Source organism: Mastacembelus armatus, chromosome 3, assembly GCF_900324485.2.
Source record: "Mastacembelus armatus chromosome 3, fMasArm1.2, whole genome shotgun sequence".
Classification (NCBI taxonomy): domain Eukaryota; kingdom Metazoa; phylum Chordata; class Actinopteri; order Synbranchiformes; family Mastacembelidae; genus Mastacembelus; species Mastacembelus armatus.
In genome coordinates, this window is record NC_046635.1 from 27,197,093 (window position 1) to 27,216,969 (window position 19,877).

General features: G+C 39.7%; 1 protein-coding gene across 1 annotated transcript; it reads left to right on the top strand.

Moving 5' to 3' along the window:
• Positions 1-2,714: 2,714 nt before the first annotated feature.
• abhd17c (abhydrolase domain containing 17C, depalmitoylase) lies at positions 2,715-19,334 on the top strand. Its single transcript, XM_026294114.1, has 3 exons — positions 2,715-3,556; positions 13,674-13,853; positions 16,395-19,334. Exons 1-3 carry the CDS (start codon positions 3,072-3,074, stop codon positions 16,612-16,614), a joined length of 885 nt encoding a protein of 294 aa, XP_026149899.1. The 5' UTR covers positions 2,715-3,071; the 3' UTR covers positions 16,615-19,334.
• The last annotated feature ends 543 nt before the right edge of the window (positions 19,335-19,877 follow it).

Below are 19,877 nucleotides of genomic sequence, written 5' to 3' on the forward strand. Positions count from 1 at the left end.
TGTCCTGAGTGGGTTAAATTTAAAATCAGTTTATGAGACAAGAAGGTTCAAAGCTGAAACTGGCCTGAGGTCAGCATCCACTTATATTAGCAATCCCTGCCAGATAAACCAATAGGCAGTGAACCCAATATCCTTCCACTACCCCATCTGGGAAACATCCTGAGCCTGAGTGATCTCTAAAAACATTTTCTTCAGATACAATTTACCTCAGGCAGTGACTAAACACCCACAGATGGATGAACAGGCCTGAGATCTTTCAGTGGACTGATATCCTAATTGACCCTAAGGAGCCACAGCTAAGCCACTGTCCTCCCCCTTCCTGCTGATAGTACACCATTTAGGAGGCCTCATCAGCAGATCATTGGATCATACACCCCTGAACTACCAGACACATACGTCCAGTCATCTTACTGTACATAACACACTGGAGATGACACTGGGTGTAGTCAGTGTTTTAATACAGATTCTTGTTAACGTGGCAAAAAAATGTAACGTGAAAACTGTAGCAGCACAACATAAAACATACGGGATAGAGAGTCTAATTATCTCAATTATCTCTTTTGCACAAAGAAAATAAGACCAGTTTAATAAATTATGAACTGCTGTGAATTATCCTGCTCAGGAAATACTTCTCAGATCTATGCCAGCTTAGCACTGGCACCCTAATAACACAAAATTTAGCTAATTATCTTATTATAACAAGGAATGTTTTTTTTTATACGTTTATTTTATTGCCATAACAAGTTATGGTTCATGTCATTCCTAGACTGCTGCTTCTATTTCTATTACTATTGCTATTACTAGACATCAACTTATTGTTTTTCCAAGAAACATTTCTTATTAAAACATACCACTTCATTGTATCACAAAATTATCAGACAAAATGATTATTTGCTATAAAGTGGTAAAAACTAGAGACATATGGAAACTGTCAATTCATTACTGTTTACTGACATTAGGAAAATATAACATCTCTGCCTGCAGTTTGTTCAAAGTTCTGCTGCTGGGATTTTAAATAACAGCATAACATTTCACTGATTCTCATGGTCTGACAGTGGCTTATGATTGCCTTTAGAACTGATCTAAGTTTTGATCAGCCTTGCATCGAGGTAACTGCCTAGAGTGTGTCCGCCTGTGCCTAAACCCCTATCAGGAAATGTTTTCTTTCAGGTAATTATGGAAAGGCACACACACACTACACACACACACACAGCACACACACACTGACTAATTATTTTCAGGTGCTGGGTATCACTAATTTATACAAATAGATTAAAAATATCCAACCACTGCCATCTCATTCTCAATTGTTACAATCTTCCTCATCTATATACCCAGTTTGACAATATCAATACAATAAGTTACAGTAACAGCAATGAGAACATCAACACTAAACTAAATGTACATCAATGATGCAAGCACTCGTTCTCATTGATTCACACAGACACTGATCTAGAGTGAGGACATTGGGATGTCATTTAAACTGGAACAGTGTGGCTGGGTGATGCTTAAGCAGGGATGGTTAACCCTGATGGGGCAGAACTACCAGTGGGCCACAGAGCTGACATACTGCTGACAAGCTGCAGAGGTGTTCCAAATATCAGACATATGGTGTTGAGTGCTGGCACTTTTTTTTTGCTGCACTTGGATTGGAAGCTTGGCCCATACTTCATCTCTGCAGTCTGTTATATTTGAACACATTAGACTATCCAGTAATAGCTTCACTCCTCCAGGCTATGACAAATGTGGCTGTCCCCATATGGTTATTAAGAACAGTGCTGAAATGTGTGCACAGAGCTGATCTCCCTCTCAGAGAGTTTTTGCCGTTGTTATGTATGCTGAGCTCATTATGTCTGATGTATGATGTGAGTGTAGTGATGCATGTTGACTGGTGTACATGTTTATAAGAAGAGTCAGATGGTATGGCGCAGGAGGGACACCTGGATTCCAGGTAAGGCCACCAAGGCTTCTGTGTCTACTTCCTGCTATGCCAGAACCACTGAACCAAGAGAACCATCATGAGTTTGTTTACAAGCTGCACCTCCATATGTTTTGGGTCAAGCACGTCTATGGATTGCAAGACTAGACAGGGTCATAAAAACTGCTTATCACATAATCAGTACTCCTCTGCCTGCTGTCCAGGACATCTTTCCACCACTCCCACAGCCTCTTAAACTTAATATTGGACAGGACTGAAATAAATTAAAATTTATGGGTGACTGCAGGTCAGGATTTAAAAAAAAAAATAGACACATCTCATTTAACAAAATTGAGATAATCAAAACAAATATTTTACCAAAATGTATATTAACATAATAACCTATATTTTATTTCAAAACTTGACAATTTACACCTATGGGGAAAAAATCTAGTGGATAAAATAGTATGCAATGGAAAGACACAATCAACAAAATGCAAAAAAAAAGAAGACAATAAATCGCAGGATTAGTGATTTGACTAATCTACTGATGTGATTAAATACTATTTACAATACAACCTGTATTAGTATACCTGAAAATATTTTAGCCAAATCCACCTTTAATTTAGCTTTTATTTCTGTGTTGTGCACGTGTTATTATTAGATTTGGATGCAGGGGTTTATTAGGAAATTTGTGTTGTGCATACTGTGAGGGATTATAGGAATTAATCAACAATACAAATTATAATAAGTATTTAATTAAAAAGCCAAACAGGATATCCGGTTGTACCGGAAGCCCCGCTTGTCCAGTCTACAGAAATGGCTGTTCTCTTTCTGACAATACATCAGCAGCAAAGCTCGACGTGTAGCGAGTAATGTGTTTAAGGCTCTGCGGAATTATTCTTTGGAGAGCAGCAGAGACGCAGTTTTGTTCCGTGGGCTAATATGAAGTTAAAGCTACGTTGAGTTAATCTACATGAGGTCTGAGTGTTGCTAGCTACCTGCTAGCCGGCTAGCGCGTTAGCTCCGCAGCGGAAAGACGGAGCCACCTGTCGCCGGTTCGTGTTTGTTATTGGGGCATTAATAGGACCTGAAGCCAGAAGTAGGTTTTTGTTTCAGTATATTTCATTAAGCAGGGTAGGCCCGTGCCTAAATGCCCGAACAAGGCCCCAGGATGAATGGGTTTTCTCTTAGCGAGCTGTGCTGGCTGTTTTGTTGTCCGCCCTGTCCCAGTCGCATCGCGGCCAAGCTCGCCTTCCTCCCACCGGAGCCCACGTACTCGCTGCACACCGATGCTAACGGAGCAACTAGCTTGCATTTAACCGAGCGGGCCGATTGGCAGTACTCCCAGCGAGAGCTCGATGCGGTGGAAGTACTGAGCACCAGGAGCAGCCGGGGGAACCGGGTTGGCTGCATGTTCGTGCGCTGCGCCCCGAACAGCCGGTACACGCTGCTGTTCTCTCACGGTAACGCCGTGGATCTGGGACAGATGTGCAGCTTTTACATCGGCCTCGGCTCCAGAATCAACTGCAACGTGTTCTCGTATGATTACTCAGGTTACGGAGTCAGCACTGGAAAACCGTCTGAGAAAAACCTGTATGCGGACATAGAGGCGGCCTGGCAAGTGTTGAGGAACAAGTGAGTGATGAGTACTATGCATCATTTTGTATGTTGTCACTGTGCTAAGATCCCACGTGCTCATTATGAAGATTTGGCACTCAAGGCATCTCTTTATTTTTCTAAAAGATCATTAGAAACAGTTGTAATGTGGAAACTGCCACATACATGTAGGTCATTTCTTTAAAATGTCTGAAGCTTGTCCCAACTGAGAATCAGTGGTTGCCTGGAATAAGGTGCGTCCTCAGACCTGCAAGGTACAATCCATTAAGTTGTATTCTGCATAGTTTGGCAGGTTTCACTACACCACCAGCTCTGGCACTGTGGTTAATTTGATAATATATTGTAGTGGAAATGTCCATGATTCAGAGCTATTATAACAGTTGTGAAAGTGAAAATGTCGCCCTAAAGGAAGAGCTATCCTGGAGACTTCAAGCTGCAGGTAATAAAGTCTGTGGCTGAAACAAAGTTTGGAGTTTGCAGTCAGACAACCTGAGTAGAGGAGGACACGCTGTTTCACCTCCTCCTTGACGTTCTGCTTGTTGTTATGCCTAATCTACGTTCTTCATAGGTTAATTTAGACTATAATTAGAAATGCAACTGATGTTTTCCTGTTCAGCAAGGCCCTTTTTGCTAAGTGCTCTGGTGCGGCTTATAGTCTGGAAAATGTGGTATTCCTTGTTGAGTTGACTGATATCACAGCTTCTGTGAGATCAACTGAAACCAGTGAGCCTTAGGAAAGTGGGAAAAGTTCTTGTAAAAATTGGATGTGCAATGGCTGTCAGGAACGTCAGTTGATCAGTTGATTTACATGGATGGTCCTTAAATTGACTGGGGAAAAAACTGGCAGTTATCGTCTTCATTGATGGGCTCTTTACTGAATGTCAATGTCTTCAAACCTGCACAGTTATTTATTGTTGAAACTAACAATTTGTTTTTATTGTTCAGTAGTTTCAGATTTAACCAGTGGTCTTATTGTCACTGTGCTATATGGCCAATTACTTATTACTTCACACAAACTTTTGCAGAATCTTACCAGGATCTTTGATTTCTTATCCTGAATATGCCTCATATTGATGTTGTACTAGACAGAGAACATGAAACCACAAATGCCTTTTCCACAGAGCTTTAAAATGAAACGTTTCATTGTTCTCTAACCCTTTGGAGTCAGCTGTCTAAGCATAAAACAGTATTAATCATTAAGCTGCCCTTAAGGGTGCTAAGCACCTGAGGAGTAAGTTTATGTTTATTCAATATCTTTATAATTACATCTTGTAGAAAATCATTAAGCCTGTGCCCTTAAACAGCAATTGGATTTTTATAATGGTAGTCCTATTACTCAGCCTTCAGGGCTCTGATGAGTTGGAGCTATTAGAAAGGCTTCAGAGATAAAAATTTGTTTGCACAGAGTTCAGTTGATTTTCCATTTATGTAATTGTTGTATAAGTTTATTGTGCTCTATCTTCATTTTTGAAATTACAGCATTGGCATGTTAATCTTTAAAGGGTGGAGTAACCCTTAATTGGCATGAGCTTTGCAGTCTCAGCGTCAGGTTTTATTGGAATGTAAAATTTGTCACAATTATACCATATTGCTGTGTGTAGGTCTGATGAAGTGTGTGCTATGGTATGGTACATTCAGACTTCAACACTGGGATCAGTGTTAGTACACATTTTGTTGATTTATTTATTACAAAAAAAAGCAGAAAATGCAACTCCTGCATCACACAGACATAGAATATGAACTTTTATAATATTAATGTGCTGCTACTTTTGCAACACCAATTGTAGCATGTGCAATAACTTTGTGTCAGTATATAATGTCCACCCCCTTTAAGCAGAGCCAGGTATTTTGCACAGCTGCAGCACTGCTCTCCAGTGAGGAGCAGAATGAGTGAGGAGGGGTTTGATAGAGCAGTGATAAAATGTATGCAGAAAATCCTACAACCCTTTAGTCTCCCCCAATGTGTGAGACAAGTACCAGTGACACTGGTACTGAACCAGTACGTTGCTGCAGTCACAAAAAATGTGTATACCTTTGGCGGTAGTAAAGTTACTTTAGTCAGCCATAAAGATTTTAGATAAGCTCAAGCTGTAATATAGTAGCTGCAGTTCTGTTAGTCTGTTGAAAGGGATGAGAGCTAAGCTAACCCAGCTTGGACCTCAGAGAGTGAGAAGAGAGATGTGATGTAGTACTGCAGCTAACTAAATGCCTGTTCTGTTTACCTACCTACTGTTTACCTCAGGCAGCCTGCATGTGTTTAGACTGTGGGTGGAATACAGAGCACCTGGAGAAAGATAGACAGACGTGAGTAAATAGTGGATTGCTGACACTTATGTTGTTTGAAAGGCCTCTCAAGGTGGTTTGTGTCTTACCTCTGGTACTATTGATTTTACTTGCATATAAGTTCACCTCCAATCTAATAATTTTTGAAACTTAAAATACTTTGCATAATCCTTAACATATCTGCACATAGATTTGGAAAAATAACACATTGGCACTGAGAAAAAGACAGGAGGCAGAGCTGGAGGTAGCAGAGCTGAAGATGTTGAGGTTCTCTCTGGGAGTGACGAGGATGGATAGGATCAGGAATGAGGACATCAGAGGGACAGCTCATGTTAGGTGTTTTGGAGAAAAAGCCAGGGAAGCCAGATTGAGATGGTTTGGACATGTTCAGAGGAGGGACAGTGAATACATTAGTAAAAGGATGGTGAGCTTAGAGCTGCCAGGAAGGAGGCCTAGAGGAAGACCAAAGAGGAGGTTCTTGGATGTAGTGAAGGAGGACATGAGGATAGGGTTAAATGGAGGCAGATGATTGGCTGTGGTGACCCCTGAAGGGAGCAGCCGAAAGGAAAAGAAGAAGTTAGGGACTGGGCTTTGTATTGGGCAGAAATCTTCCAAAAAATAACATCAGCTAAAACTTTGGAAATTCATTCAAAAAGGTACAACTTTCATACAAACCAAAATGTTCTAAAGCCTTATGTGCCTGAGATAGGGTTACAGGCTACGGCCAAACATGTAATAATTTATTGGTTCTAATTTTTGTCTCAAATAGTGTTATGAATGCAATAATAATAATATAATCACATTTTATCTGCTGTTGATACTTGACAAACACTTTGCACTATTTAGCAAAATTTGAGAAATCAAATAATTCAAATTTAAAAATCATCACAGTATCTTTGATGTTATGGTGTGTTTGGTTAATTCCCAAATTCTCTTTAGAACTAATGATGAGGTGTTGACTGTTTTATCAATGGCTGTATTTTCAGACAGTGTCCTTTTTAAAATACATTTTATGGGTTTCTTATCTCAGAATATAGATGTTGTTTTTATCCTCTATAGTTTTGCCTCAGGCATACCAGCCACCTACGCCTGTTTACTGACCTTAATCAAATGTGATTTGTAATGCTCATTTTCTCTTTAGGCCTGTTAATGCAATTCCCACACTAGGCTGTAAATGAGGTGGCATGATCCTAATAGAGCTTTGATTTTTATCCACACTCATCAGAAAAGAAATAAAAGAGACATGTCTGCAAGAATTCTCACCATGGCTATTTATGACATTTTCACTGAAAACCTTGTATTCCATTCGTCTTTCCAGAGAAACTATCCTACCAGAGATAGGCCATATGTACCCCGGCCCTGTTTACTCACACTTGACACTTTTACTAAGATACGGCACATGCTCGTGAATTCACCTCCTGTTTGTTTTCCTTTTGAACATGATTGGTTTTATGAGATTGTATTGAGATTTGGCTGAGAGAAATAAAATTCTTTTCAGGATGAAGAAAACTTTTCTTGCCTCTAACATGAGTTTTTCTGTTTTGGCAGAGGTGATTGTTCCATAAAATGCATGTGGTCTTTTGCCTTGTTTAGTTTCAATGGCACTTACAGGATTTATTATTTCCTGTAGGTGCACCTTATCAATAATTCTTACTATGTCTTACACAGTTTCCAGGAAAATGCATTTTTAATTTGAGCCTAATACTTTTGTTTCTGTTGCTGCTAGTAGACTGCTCTACCTTGGCTTTGACTTCAAGGTTTTCCATGGAATTTCTAAAGAGTTTTTTTGGAGAGGCCATTTTCATTGGCTTGAGTTTCCATATGGAAAGATCCTTTTTCCTTTCTTTCTCCATCTGTGTCTATATTTTTTGGAAGTTGTTTTCTATTCACAGTCTTAATTGTTAGCAGATTTTTTTTAACTTAATGTATTGTTTCTGTTACAGCTGATCTTTGCCGTTGATCTGAGAGTCTTACGTTTTAAACAACAGTTACCCCATCAGACTGGATGGAGGTCGCTGATGGGCAGCCATTTTCAGGTCTCTCCAGAGATGTTTGATTGGGTTCAAGTCAGGGTTCTGACTGGGTGACTCAAAGACCACTGGTCAATCCAGTGTTGTCTTGGCTGTGTACTTAGTGTTTTTTTGCCCGTTGGAAGGTGAACCTTCAGTCTGAGGTCCTGAGTGCTTTGAAGCAGGCTTTTATCGAGGACATCTGTAGTTAGTTCCATTCAGCTTTCCCTCAGCCTAGACTAGTCACCCTGGCCCTGCCAGTGAAAAACAGCATTATGATCCCACACCATGTTTCACTGTTACGATGGTGTTAGGCAGGTCATGAGCAGTGCCTGACATTATGGTTAAAACTGAGGCCAGACAGTTCAACCGTTTACATGATTATTTTGGAAACTCCACATGGGCTTTCATATGTCTTTCACTGTCCACTCCATCAAAAATCTCAACATCAGTGGATTACTGCAGTGAAGGTTGTCCCGCTAGAGATTACTCCCATCTCCACACAGACCCAGGAGCCAGAGTGATCATAGGGATCTTGGCGTCTTCTTTTTACAAGACTCTTCTGCCGCAGTTGCTCAGTTGGGCCAGGGGGCCTTTGCTCTTCCATAGGCCATTGTGCTCTTGGGTACTTTCAGTACAGCAAAATGTTTTTTCCTTCCTCAGATCTGTGACTCAACATGATCCTGTCTGAGCTTTGTAGGCACTTCCTCTAACGTCATCTTTTTTTTTTTTTCTCTCTAAATGTGTTGTCGATTATGACCCCTTAAACAGATAGGTGTGTTTTTCTAAATCATGTCCACTCAATTGAATTTACATGAGGTGTACTGCAATCAAGATGTAGATCAAATAAGGTGAAGAGAAAAGTGAGGCAACTGTCATAGCAATGGTTCTGAATAGAAATGCTGACTTCTGCCCCTTTCACTACACAACGGGGAGGCTATAGATAAAGCTGTATGCATGTTACAGTAACTGCATTACAAACCAAACTGATTTATCCACTAAATGGGTGCAGCTCTTTGGGTTGTAGTGTGTAAAAGGGCTGTTCTTCTTGGAGACTTTTTTTGCAAACATTTTTCATTGAATAGAAACAAGGCAACTGTGCCATCAGTTGTGTTTTATTAGACCTGTTGAGTCCTACAAATATGGGCTTAATTTTTACTGTTTACTCAATCCAGGACTCTCCTTCAGAAAACGCTGACTGTAGGCAGCACATTTCATGATGAAGTCATTACTGCTAAAACAAATATTAGGCTCATGTGTAAAACCATTGTTATGTTTGACCAGAAATCTGCCCTGACTGCAAAATGACTTTCACATTTCTGTCCCGACGGCTGATTATGTGTTGCATTAGAGCCGGTGTCACAACATTTGAAGAACAGTTGTGGGGCAGCATTCAGCATTGTTTGTTTAGCTTATCATCGATGCTTTGTTTTTCAGTAACCAGAGACATATTTGTCGCTAACTTCAGGCACAACTTTTGTTACAGCTTCGCTCCTGTTTACTTTCCTTGTTATGAATAATGATTTTCTGTTACTTTGTTGGGATGTTGGTGGTGTTTTAGTTGGTTGTATTAATCTGTAATGTTACATTTCTTTGCAAAATAGCACACCAACTTTACACTTTACCTTTGAATCCAAATACAATGTTTGTCTGAACCAAGCTTGGGTACACCCATTTGTTCTTTTTCCAACATTAACATGTTTCTTTGATTCTGACAAAATCTTTGCTGTCCCTGCTAAGCTTTTTTGTTTGGTGATCTATTTCACGTTTGTCATTTTTGGATGGAGCTTAGGCAGAAATTGAGAATGTTTAATTTGAGTCCTGTTAAAGCAAATATAACAGAACCGTTGTAGTTTCAGAATGGGATAGCAACACAGACCTGAACTGAGATCATTTTTATACAGTTAATCATCTACTTTAACTGGCTGCATACACATCATTTCTCACTCATATGTATAGTAAGAATAAATAACAGTTTTTTATGTAAACAACCTGATGTCAATAAGATCAAAAGATGGTAAAGTCTTAACTTCTCTCTTTACCAGAACATCTCCCAAGGAATACTTGATATCAGTTTTTGTTGGCTGCTGTGATGATTATTTACTTAATAATCTTTATGTTGTGTGGTATGCTGCAGAGGCAGTCCAGTGGATACTTTGTTCATCCATGTGTGGGCTCATAATATCCCATCAGGATGACTGCTCAGTTCAGTTGCTGCTTATCAGAGGCTGGATTTGTTTAGACCAGCAGATTAGTCACACCCAAGCTTTTATCTAAAGAGCTGTGATGATGGCATCACTTCATAGGATACAGACTCTGTAGCACCTCTTGTCTAAACCCTTTGTCATGGCTGTCTGTTGAGCAAATATCTAATCCTTCCGTATGTGTGTTGTGGCAGAGGGCTGCTAATGTTTCTGCTCAGCCTCTCTCTGCATTCCCAGCACTGTCAGGAGATGGGAGGGTTGGCTTCAAGCTTCCTCTCCAGATTATGAGTTCTGGCAAGGGAGCCCGCTGTCTCCGTTCTCTCTCTTTTCCTGACAGACTCTAGACAAGCCTGTTTTCTGTCAGCACTGCCTTTCACCCTGTAGTACTTACAGTAAAATGAGAGACTGGGAAAAGCGAAAATGCTGTTCAAGTCACATATCAAACAGTTCTGTTGTGCACCACCTAGTACATACCTGAAGCTGGGAATACCAGGTGGAATCAGTCTCCTTAGAAAGTTTAGGTTGATGCTGAAAACCCCTCACAGAGCAACAAACTTTCAGATAGGATGGGAGCATGGTCAATGCCATGTTATCCATGCGTCCATGAACTGTTTATTGATTTGAACACATACTGCATTTACAGTCAAGCCTGAAATTATTATTATTATTACCCCTGGCAAATTCTGACTTAAAGTTACTTTTATTCAACCAGCAAGTTTTTTCTTGATTAGAAATGACACAGGTGTCTCCCAGAAGAAAACAACACGATGTACAAGAAGCATCATTGTGGAAAAAATTATTACTCATTTTTTATTTACATTTGAACAAAAAGTGGCATGTGAATAAAAGTAACTTTAAGTCAGAATTTGCCAGGGGTATGAATAATTTTGGACTTGACTGTAGTTGGTGTCAGACGGGCTCTGCTGAACTTTCCTTCTCAACTACAACATGTACAGTTGTAGTTTCATTGAGCAATATTTACACTGAATATTTATTTGGTTGGTTATTTGATTTAGTTGAAAGATCCTGAAATACAAACTATATGTTCACCCTATTTCACCTTACTGTCCAAGCCCACCTTTGCCTTCTCTCCCTGTCTGTGTTCTGGGATGAGACAAACGCAAACCTTTATGTGTGAAGTTAAAAATCAGATACCAGTCATTACTGGTCTGATGTTGATATGTCAATGCTCTTTACAGTGTGATGTTTATGGTGCATTCAACTCAGCTGTTTTTTTTTTTTTGTCAGTCAATATTTAATTAAATGTGCCTTAAGGCTTTTGCTTGTTTTAAACAAAATTCTTGTGGAATTGGCTGATTGTACCTGTGGGCTGAGTCCATTCATTTTTATAAAGGACAACACACAGTGGTGGCATGTACACACGCCAAACACTCACACGCATCTTTTTATTACAGAAACCCATCATCGTATCAGGATATGCCATTTTCCTGTGTTGACTCACAGCCCAGTTACATACCTTTGACTCCTGTCTGTTCTACCAGTCTGAAGTTATAGCATCAGGCTCTATGTAGCGTGGCCATTAAGACAATGTATAAACACTTGTGCCTATGGATGCGTGGATAACAGTATCAGGTCAGATACTGTCCTCTTGTATTCATACTCAAAAGTTTTTTAATGTAACCACAAGGATTCAAAGTTATGGCAACTTTGCTTTAACCTCACTCTTTCTGTGCAGGTAGTTGGATAATAGAGGTCATGTTTTATTTTCCTCGAGACAACAGTGCTCGCAAAACAAAATTCGCAAAACCAAAATCCACCAGTAATGATTACAATAAATTTATCAAACACCTGTATGAACAAGCAGAAGGTAATGTTATAGAAATGTAGCAGTAACAGCCTGCTGATGTATATTTTATGTAATCATGTTCAGAAAGTAAACAAGAGCTCATGAAAATAAAAATCACCTCTGAAGTGATTGCACGTTTGTGGTATTTGTAATTGTTAGAGTGGAAATGCTGCGTGGTATAAACTGTAATCTGAATCAGCTCATACTTAAATGGAAGTAGTTGTACTCATTCTCAGTCTGAAAAAGGTCACATCAGTGCAACCCTTGTTTTGCCTTTCGACATTTGTACTTTGGATCATGAGGCATTATGTTTAATCAGTGCTGTCTGCTAATCTGAGTCTGACAGCTGAGCCTGATGGGAAGACACCTCATTCATTTAATTTCAAACGTCCTCATATTGATTTGCGTTTTAATTTTTACAGTATAATTATGTAAAAGACGAAGTCTTTCTTTACCACACATTTGAGATCTTACATACATATTCATAATATTTTGTGGGTCCACATACCTGTGATATCTTGTGTATCTGTTTGATACGATTCAGATTAGGTCTTCCTGAAAGTCACCGTCTCCATTTCAGACGGTTTATTGGACTAAAGCTACATCTGTGAATTATCATCACCATCTTGACGCCAAAATGGTCTCACCACTGCAATACAAAACTTGTCCTTTTTTGCACTCCCCTCGCCTCTACTGTCTATTTTCAAGTTTCAGTGTCTTTTCATATCCTCCTCTCTGTCTGAAAACTGTCTTAAATTTCTCACAGCAGTCCTTCTCTCCCTTCTCACATTTGTACTGCTTGTTACATTGCAGACAGTCGCAGCTCTCATATCATCTGTTCTCAAACATGTGCACCCCGCATGGTTAGACAGATATTGGCCTTTTATTAAAAAAAGGATATCTACACATCAGTGGCCATATATGATATTAATGACATAATACACTGTGCACTAATGTACTGTAATTCACTGGGACTGTGCTGAATGAAGTGTTGCTTTTTGTTACATTCATTATGGATGGTGGCTGTAATGTAAAATTTAAGGCAGATTTCTTACAAATAACCATTAGTAGTGTTTTTGCTGCCACAGAGATTTGTTTCATCAGTTCTAACTGCAAATAACGATGCTAATAATCTTTGATCTCTTTTCTGACAATGTGGCTGTACGCCATAAGTTTTTCTGTGCTGAATAGGAATAATAGCTAATTACTGTGACGGTTAAATACTTTTCTACTATTCTCCCTTATCATTACATTCATAACAGGCATTATATTTTGTAATAATTACGTGATTAGTAATAATGTTAGAGTTACTATCTGTAGATCCTGTTCATGTCCCCTTTGGCTGCTGAGCAAATGTTATATCTTCATGGTCTTAAAAAGAAGCTGCTGCTCACCTCTGAATGGGCAGCAGATCCCAGTAAGGTGATTAAATTAATGTGCTTAAAAGTATAACTGAAACATCTGGGCATCTGTTTACTACACACTGGTGTTAACTGTCAGTTGGTACTTTACTGCTTGTTACAGCATACAGAGCTAGAAAATCACCTGCACAGTCAACGGAGATGAGAAGCCTGATGATGTTAATTCTGTCCTTGATTTAATGGGGACAGTATTGCACAGGGCAGTTGTAAACATTATATATCTTAATGCAGTCCTCGTTACAGTGCTGCACTTAGGCTCAAGCCTGCAGTCACACATGCTCTTAAACCACTTAAATTAGTCTCCTCAATGTTGAATGTAGTATTTATGCTTATTTTAAAATGTTTCTACAATGTAGTGGTGTCTGTTTCTTCTATATAATGAATCTGGCTTGTCTGTGTGCTGTTGTACAGGTATGGTGTAACACCCGAGAACATCATCTTGTACGGTCAGAGCATCGGCACTGTACCCACCATTGACCTGGCTGCTCGATATGAGTGCGCTGCTGTCATCCTGCACTCCCCTCTCATGTCAGGGCTACGGGTGGCCTTTCCTGATACACGCAAGACCTACTGCTTTGATGCCTTCCCCAGGTGACTGTGACGCACAACAACACCCACACACCCACAACAGTAACCAGGCCAGAATGTCACCCTCTTTATGTTAGTGTTAGCAAATGGATCTTCATTCCCCACCAACTAAAATGGTTTTGATAAGGGATTCAACAAGTGAATTCAGAACACTAACATTACATACATGTGATTTCCAAATTACCTGTAGGTGCTGTTGTAGTTTTTGAGTGTGATAGTTGGCCTGTAGGATTTTGGGAATCTCATTGAGCTTTTAAGTGCATTAAGATTTAGTTTCATATTATTACCTATAGCTATAATTTCAGGTCTCAGGAGTTCAAGCATTGTGTCCTGCTTAAGTGCAGATTTCTCAAATGTATAATGTGAAAATAATAAAGGCCAGAGTTGCTTCTTTATCGCGTTGATCAAAGGGGAGAAATAAAGCAGTACTTAGAAAGTCGCTTACATCACATTTTATATTATTGTGTAAAGATACAAGATAAATTTGTGATTATGTTTGCACATCTGACTCAAAACTGTGACAAACACAAATACATACCTGTAGGTTTCGTCTGTCTAAATTATTCCTTCCAGTGCAGTCTTCCTTGTGGCTTATGTAAATTCGGTTGGGACTCTGCACTTGTTCCCTTCCAAGGTTTTTAATGTGAAAAAACTATTTTGCTAACAGTAGCTTAACATCAATGTAGGCTATTACTTAACATCTGTAGCCACTGCAGTTGGCTACAGGTCCTCCATCCTCATCATTATTTTTCTTGGCTGTTACTAGCAACCAACCTTTATTTGTTTTCAATAATGTCTATTGAAAGTGTCTTTTATTTAAATACCTACTCATCCAGGATTTACACCATGTAACTTTTGTTGTTGTTTTTTGCTTTTTGGCAAACTTCAGCCATGCACCATAGATTGCTTATGGTAGACTCATGAATAGACAGTTGCCTCACAGCAAGAAGGTTCTGGGTTTGAACCTTTTTCTTCATGGGTTTTCTCCAGGTGCTCCAGTTTCTTCTTACAGTCCAAACACATGCAGGTTAGGTCCAATGGTGACTCTAAATTGCCTGGAGGTTTGAGTGAGTGTTTGTCTTTATGTGTCAGCCCCAGATAGACTGGTGATCTGTCCAGGTTGTATCCTACCTTTTGCCCATTGGACTGGCTCCAGCCCCCATGTGACCATGGTTAGCAGTAGATAATTGATGAGTGTATGGGTAGGTACAATAAGGAGTGTTCTTCTGAATATATTCTGAATGTGTTTGTTCATAAAGGCAGGTTATCCCACAGGGTTGCTTTATTTTTTTTGGCAATCTATCCAGTGTGTGTACCCCCCCCCCCGCCTAATGTCTGTATACCCCAGCTGTGAAGTAAACAGGACAATACCTTTATTCCTTCAGGACAATAATTTCCTTGCATTAATCTTTGAACTAACCTCTGTCTGAACAGCAGGGCACCGTGAAGATTGAGCTGCTACACCTATTTATGAGCTATAATGATTTACAGGGAATTTGTATACAAGGCAGGGACTGGAGCTTAGCACAATTCTATCTAGGCAACAAGACAGAAATGATCATCAGTGAACTAACTCAATGTGGGTGTGTTACACAGAGACATGCATCCATGTTATTGTCTTTGAAAAACAATAGTGGTTCCACTCACCAGCTTCACTCACCATGTGCATGTTGAAATTTGGACTAAAAGCATCTGAAGGTAGGAGGTCTCAAAGCTGCCATGTCACAGTGAATGATTACAGAACAGCTTGGATAATGGGATGATTAAACAAACATTTTACTTCTGTTTAACATGCCTGGGGATGACTACACTGGTGACATTGTCATTGACTCATCTGTCCTTACAACAATAATGCAGCTGCACATGTTGCATCCCACTGTGGACATCTCAGAGTTTGTGGTCCGACTGTAATAAGCTCAGAGTCTGACTGCGAAGCGCAGCCATACATGTTTCACATGTATGATCCATCGCAATGATATTCTTTGGAAACCCTTTTGTTTTTTTTGTTAAGAAAACAATTAACAGTGGCTTTTAGAAACAAGTCAGCTCCTTTAGCTTGTAGCACATTGAGACACAGGCTCCCAGCACTGCTGTCAAGACGCTGCTAGCCTGACCATTTCAAATCCCTCTTGGTCCCACTGTGATCAACAGCACCATCTGCAGTGTTTGTGGAGGAAGGAAACAGCTGGCCTTTGACAGTTGTGGTTGAACTGGAACCACTAATTCAGATGAGAGAGTGAAAACGCTGTTCTTGTGTTTTGTTCTGTGAATATAACCACCACTGCACTCTAATTAAAGACTGGCCATCACTACTTAGAATAGCAGGATATTGTTATATTATGTGCAAAATTAATAAAGGAATTTTGAGACTTGAATGATGTGCAGAATGTACCAGAATACATCGCTGTTTGCCACAGTGTTTTCAAAAGGTTTTAGAGTGGTTTCTGTGCTTTGTGCGATTCTTTTCTTCTTAGCCCATTGTCACAGCTCAGTGTTAACTCTTTCACACTTATGTTTAATCTCGTCTTTTCTTTCCCTCCACAGTATTGACAAGGTGTCCAAGGTGACATCCCCGGTCTTGGTGATCCATGGTACAGAGGACGAGGTGATTGACTTCTCCCATGGCCTGGCCATGTACGAGCGCTGCCCCCGAGCCGTCGAACCTCTGTGGGTGGAGGGAGCTGGCCACAACGACATTGAACTGTATGCTCAGTACCTGGAGAGACTCAAGCAGTTTATCTCCTTTGAGCTTCCCACCTCCTGAGGGCAGCTCAGCACTCAGGCCAGGGTTCATCCCACTACACTCAAGAAACCGCCTCCTTGTCATCTCTCAACTTCACTTGTAGTATTGAGGCAGGACTAGAGAAAACTGATCACACTAATGTCCTAGGAGAAATTTCAGGGTGGGAATGTGTAGTGGACTGGAAGAGGAGGTGGTTTTAGATTGTTGATGTGCAGCTGAGCTGCACCAGTCCCAGTGAGCCGTGCAGCTTTGGACTGGGATATAGTGTCCCTTAAAACTTGGCTTTTGCTCCTACATGTGGAACCAGCTGCCAATGAACCCGGGCCTAGACAACGTTTGCACTCACTGCTCAATCTGGATTAATTTCCCTCTCCAGCTCTCAGCCTCCGTTCCTTCCTTTACCGATTCTGTCTCCCTCAGCCTCTTACTGTGAGCTTCACTCTGTCACATTTCTGTATTATATCCTCTGTTTCCTCTACAACCCCAGTTTTACTTTTGGCTGAGAGTCTTTGCAATGTTCAAGCTTGATTTTTGTATTCTTTTATACCAGGTGAAGAAGTATAAATTTTGCACCTCGAGATACAATTGAAGTTTTTTACTTTTCTGTATTTTTAAGTTACCATTCAGGGTTGATTATACAGTTGCACTTTTAATGTGCAGATCTTTTCAGGGAATATGTTTTTTCTGTGTTAAGTGTAATTTTAATTTCTTGTTAATGGCATTCCAGGTTTTTCGTGATCATGCGTTGTGTGAGTGTGTGTCTGAAAGCTGTTGACCACAGTAGAGCCCTGCAGATCCGGCCTTTGTACCCATGATCTGTGTTGTCCTGAAGCATGCTACTCTCATACAGTGGGGAGAAAATGTGAAGAAATATAGTAATTTACAACATGCTTGCTTAATATAAGGGGAAAAAGTACTCAAGTGCTTGAATGCTTTGGAGCCACTAGTAAATTCAGCATAGACAGCACTTTCAGTACTTCTTTCACTAAAATGCCAACCTTTATGATTGGTTTGCTTATTTTCAAATGATAATTGGATAAATCTGACACAATGAAAAGTGAAAAGTGTAAACCTGAATTTACTAGAAGACCTGAATGATTTGCAGAATCCCCCAGCAGGTCATTATGTAAAACTGATTTTATCAACCCATGTTGCAGAATACAAATCAAACAAACAGACCTTCACATCTTAGCGCCCAGCGAAGCTCTTGTGGAAATGATTCATAATGCCCGGTCTAGTTAGTATGGCCATTTTGTGCACAAACACAGCAAAATTCTTACTTATTCCATCTGTAAATTATGTCACACCAGGTATTGCTAGGCAACACAGCAATGACTGTTGGGTAATATAGAAACCGAAGAGAGCCGCAAGTATCAGGGCCATGCTTTTGTTAACTGGAGATCATGTGCTCATAATATTTGACAGCTTATTTCGAACAGGAACTCGACGCAGTACTGTAAACTGAAGCCAGGGAGCACCGTGCAGGGTTTACCTGCAGATTAAAGACACTGAACTGTGAACTGCACTCTATGTGAGCGTATTCAAGTTGAACGTGCTGTTAGGTTTGAGAACATGTTTAATTTATCAATCAACTTACACTACAGATAAAGCCTTATGCTCGCAAACATTTCACCCAGACATTCCTGTTGACTACAGTGGAGCTCTTGTGGTCTTCAGAAGGACTAACTGCTGCTATCCATCAGAGGAATCAATCAGTCAATCACTGTGAAAGCCAGACAGTTTGGGGAATACTGAAAGACAGAATACTGACAGAACGGTACTAAAACCAAATTCATCCTGACCACCATTGTCCTTTTTTTGTCAGCCACATGTTCCTACCTGCAGTAGGAGACAGATCCACCAAGGACCCCCTTCTACTAACACTGTTGTCTATTGAGTCCTGTGATAATTTGCTCTTATCCCAGCTGGAACTCCAAAGACATCTGAAAGAACCACAAACTGGAAATAGAAACCTGGAAATAAGCAGCGCATGCAAATCACCTCATACAGTTTGAACATTTAAACTTGTATCAACTTTATTTGAATCACTTGTTCTTTGCCCCTGAAAATAAAAAAAAAAACAAGTAAATCACTAGTTAATGAAGTTAAACTATTACATTGAGGTAAAAAAGGAAGTAAAATGCTATCATGTTGATGCAAATACTGTAAATGTTTTGGAAGATTGTGTTTGAGCGGTATTTACATAGCAGTTGGTGATGATCATTTGATCCATCCGTATCTTGCTGTGAAGTGGTTTGTCAGTTGAGTATTAGTGTTCTCAGATTATAGCTGATGTTGGGCCAGTGTTTCTGGATAACGAGCCCCTGATCCTCTATGTTTCCCCGTAGCTTCTGTTTTTAAAGAAAATGAAGGCCCTGCTTTAATCCTAATTGTTGTTTTGATACTGACATTTTTATGAGGTTTTCCAGTCTAAATGTTGATAGATTTACATTCTCTCTGAGGCTGGTTTGTATAATCCACTATAATGGTATACTTCAATATCTTCTCTATACATATTAGCCCTTACAGAGGGTAGTCTACTCTCATTGATTTTGACACTGGAATCACGATATGCAAATGAAAAGCAAATGATGCTAGTAGATTCAGATTTTGTAATAGTGTGTAAAACATGAAATAGGCCTTAAATATGCCGTGAAACAGATTGTCATACATGTGGTGGTTGTTGAGGGAAGGCACAATGGATGTTTTAATGCTTATAATGGAATAAAGGATGCATGGAAGTGTGTGTCTGACCTTATCATTTCACTATGATTAAAGGCCTGTATTGTAACTCACACTGGGCTTCTTTTTAGAGTTTTGGGTCACAATAATTTGGGGGGAATAAAGTTCTAACCTCTTCAGAAATAGGGACTGAAGCATGGAATGATGAAGAGATAATGGAGACAGAGTTCCAGCTGAACCTCGTGTTGTGTTTTCATTCTCTGTTCATATAAAATCCACATTCCAACATTTATTTCAGAAACCAACACATATTTGTTTTCTATGCTGCATATCGTCACCCACTTAAAATAATGGCCTAAGTCATATTTTCAGGTTTTTCAAAAAACTGAATCAGATATACAGTATATTATATTTATTAATCATTTCACACAAAAAGGGTATGACAACACATGACTATTGACATGCAAATAATGCTGTTATTCAGTGATGTATCATAAGAGGATTTGATGACTTACTCCATTTATGAACCTGACTTTGGCCAAATTACTTCTGGAATAAATGACTTCCGTAAAACAGTGCACTTCTTTTTTTTCCCACTACTG

Bases quoted from the DNA above. Each gene is read 5' to 3' on its own strand.
- abhd17c (XM_026294114.1), top strand. From the start codon at position 3,072: ATGCCCGAACAAGGCCCCAGGATGAATGGGTTTTCTCTTAGCGAGCTG. The intron at 3,557-13,673 runs GTGAGTGATGAG...GCTGTTGTACAG, and splicing joins TGGCAAGTGTTGAGGAACAA to GTATGGTGTAACACCCGAGA. The intron at 13,854-16,394 runs GTGACTGTGACG...TTCCCTCCACAG, and splicing joins TGCTTTGATGCCTTCCCCAG to TATTGACAAGGTGTCCAAGG.